The 1,501-nt window shown below is 49.0% G+C and overlaps 1 protein-coding gene across 1 annotated transcript; it reads left to right on the forward strand.

The window, feature by feature from the left end:
* Nucleotides 1–270: 270 nt before the first annotated feature.
* Nucleotides 271–853, forward strand: LOC109215358. The gene is made up of 2 exons (XM_019379407.1): nt 271–314; nt 460–853. The coding sequence occupies exons 1-2, from the start codon at nt 271–273 to the stop codon at nt 851–853; spliced, it is 438 nt and encodes a 145-aa protein (XP_019234952.1).
* Nucleotides 854–1,501: the final 648 nt, after the last annotated feature.

Consider the following 1,501-nt stretch of genomic DNA (forward strand, 5'->3'; position numbering starts at 1 on the left):
TTCGCCTGTGTGTCTGCATTCGTAGTAGTCTAGTTTTAGTCTATATCCCTGTGTTTTTTCTGGTGTAATGGCTATTCTGAGCGATGGTAGTGTAAGGTTGAGTCCTCGGGTGGGTTAGGGGGCGAGGAGCAAGGGTGGCAAGGGGGGTAAGGATTTCATAAGGTTGAGAATTGGATCCTAGAACATAGGGACATTTATGGGTATGTCGATATAGCTGGGGAAGATTCTCTAGAAGAGGAAGATTAATATAGCATGTGTCCATGAAACTAGATGGGGGGTACGAAGGCTCGGGATGTTAATGGGTATAAACTTTGGTATTCAAGGGGTGTCGGAGGCAAGAACGGGGTAGGCATTAATTGATAAGGATCTCAGGGAGTTAGTGGTGCATGTTAGGAGGGTGAATGATAGGCTGTTGATTATTATTCTAGTGGTTAATGGGTTCACTTTTAACGTGATTAGTGCTTATGCACCTCAATCGGGACTGAGCGAGGAGGTCAAAAGGTGCTTCTGGGAGGATTTGGACGAAGTTGTGCGCAGTATCCCACAGTCCGAGAAGATTTTCATAGAGGGTGGCTTTAATGGTCATGTTGGGAAGACGACTAGGGGTTATGACGAGGTGCATGGCGGGTTCGGTTTCGGGGTTAGGAACGAGGTCCGGTACTTGGTTGTTGAGTTTGCTAAAGCGTTTGACTTTGTGCTTGCTAACACGAGTTTTAAAAAAAGGGAGGATCACCTGGTCACTTTCCGGAGCAGGGTTGCCAAGACTCAGATTGATTATCTTCTCCTCAGGAGAAGTGATACGGGCCTATGCACGGATTGCGAGGTTATCCCGAGTGAGTGTTTGTCAACGTAGCATAGGCTCCTAGTAATGGATTTGGAGGTTAAGGGAGTACGGAAGAAGAGAGCGGTGTACGGACAACCTAAGATCAAGTGTGGAGCCTTGACTAAGGGAAAGGCTCAAGAGTTGGGGGAGAAGTTGTTGGCTATGGGGGCCTGGAGGAGCAGTGGGGACGCGAGTAGTATGTGGACCATGACCGCAAACTGCATTAGAGAAGCCGCTAAGGAGGTGTTAGGGGTCTCGAAGGGTTAGTCGGGTGGCCACAAAGGGGACTGGTGGTGGAATGAGGAGGTCCAAGGAAAAGTGGAAGCTAAGAAAGCGGCGTATCTGAAGCTAGTGGAGAGCACGGACGAGGAAGAGCGAAGGTCGTATAGGGAGTTTTATAAGAAAGCAAGGAGAGAGGCGAAGCTCGCGGTTACGGCGACCAAGACTACAACTTTTGAAAGATTGTATGAGGATCTTGGGGGAAAAGGAGGGGATAGGAAGCTGTACAAGTTAGCCAAAATTAGGAAGAGGAAGGCTCGGGACCTGGATCGATTGAGGTGTATCATGGACGAAGACGGTAAGGTATTGGTGGAAGAGGCGTGTATCAGGCGTAGACGGCAGGAGTACTTCCATAGACTCTCGAACGAGGAAGAGGATAGGAACATCGTGCTGGGTGAG

The sequence above is a fragment of the Nicotiana attenuata genome, unplaced genomic scaffold (genome assembly GCF_001879085.1).
Source record: "Nicotiana attenuata strain UT unplaced genomic scaffold, NIATTr2, whole genome shotgun sequence".
In the NCBI taxonomy this organism is placed as follows: Eukaryota; Viridiplantae; Streptophyta; class Magnoliopsida; order Solanales; family Solanaceae; genus Nicotiana; species Nicotiana attenuata.

Coding starts and splice junctions, on each gene's coding strand:
- LOC109215358 (XM_019379407.1), top strand. CDS start 271: ATGGGGGGTACGAAGGCTCGGGATGTTAATGGGTATAAACTTTG. Junction 315..459: donor GTTAATGGGTATAAACTTTG/GTATTCAAGGGG, acceptor TAACGTGATTAG/TGCTTATGCACCTCAATCGG.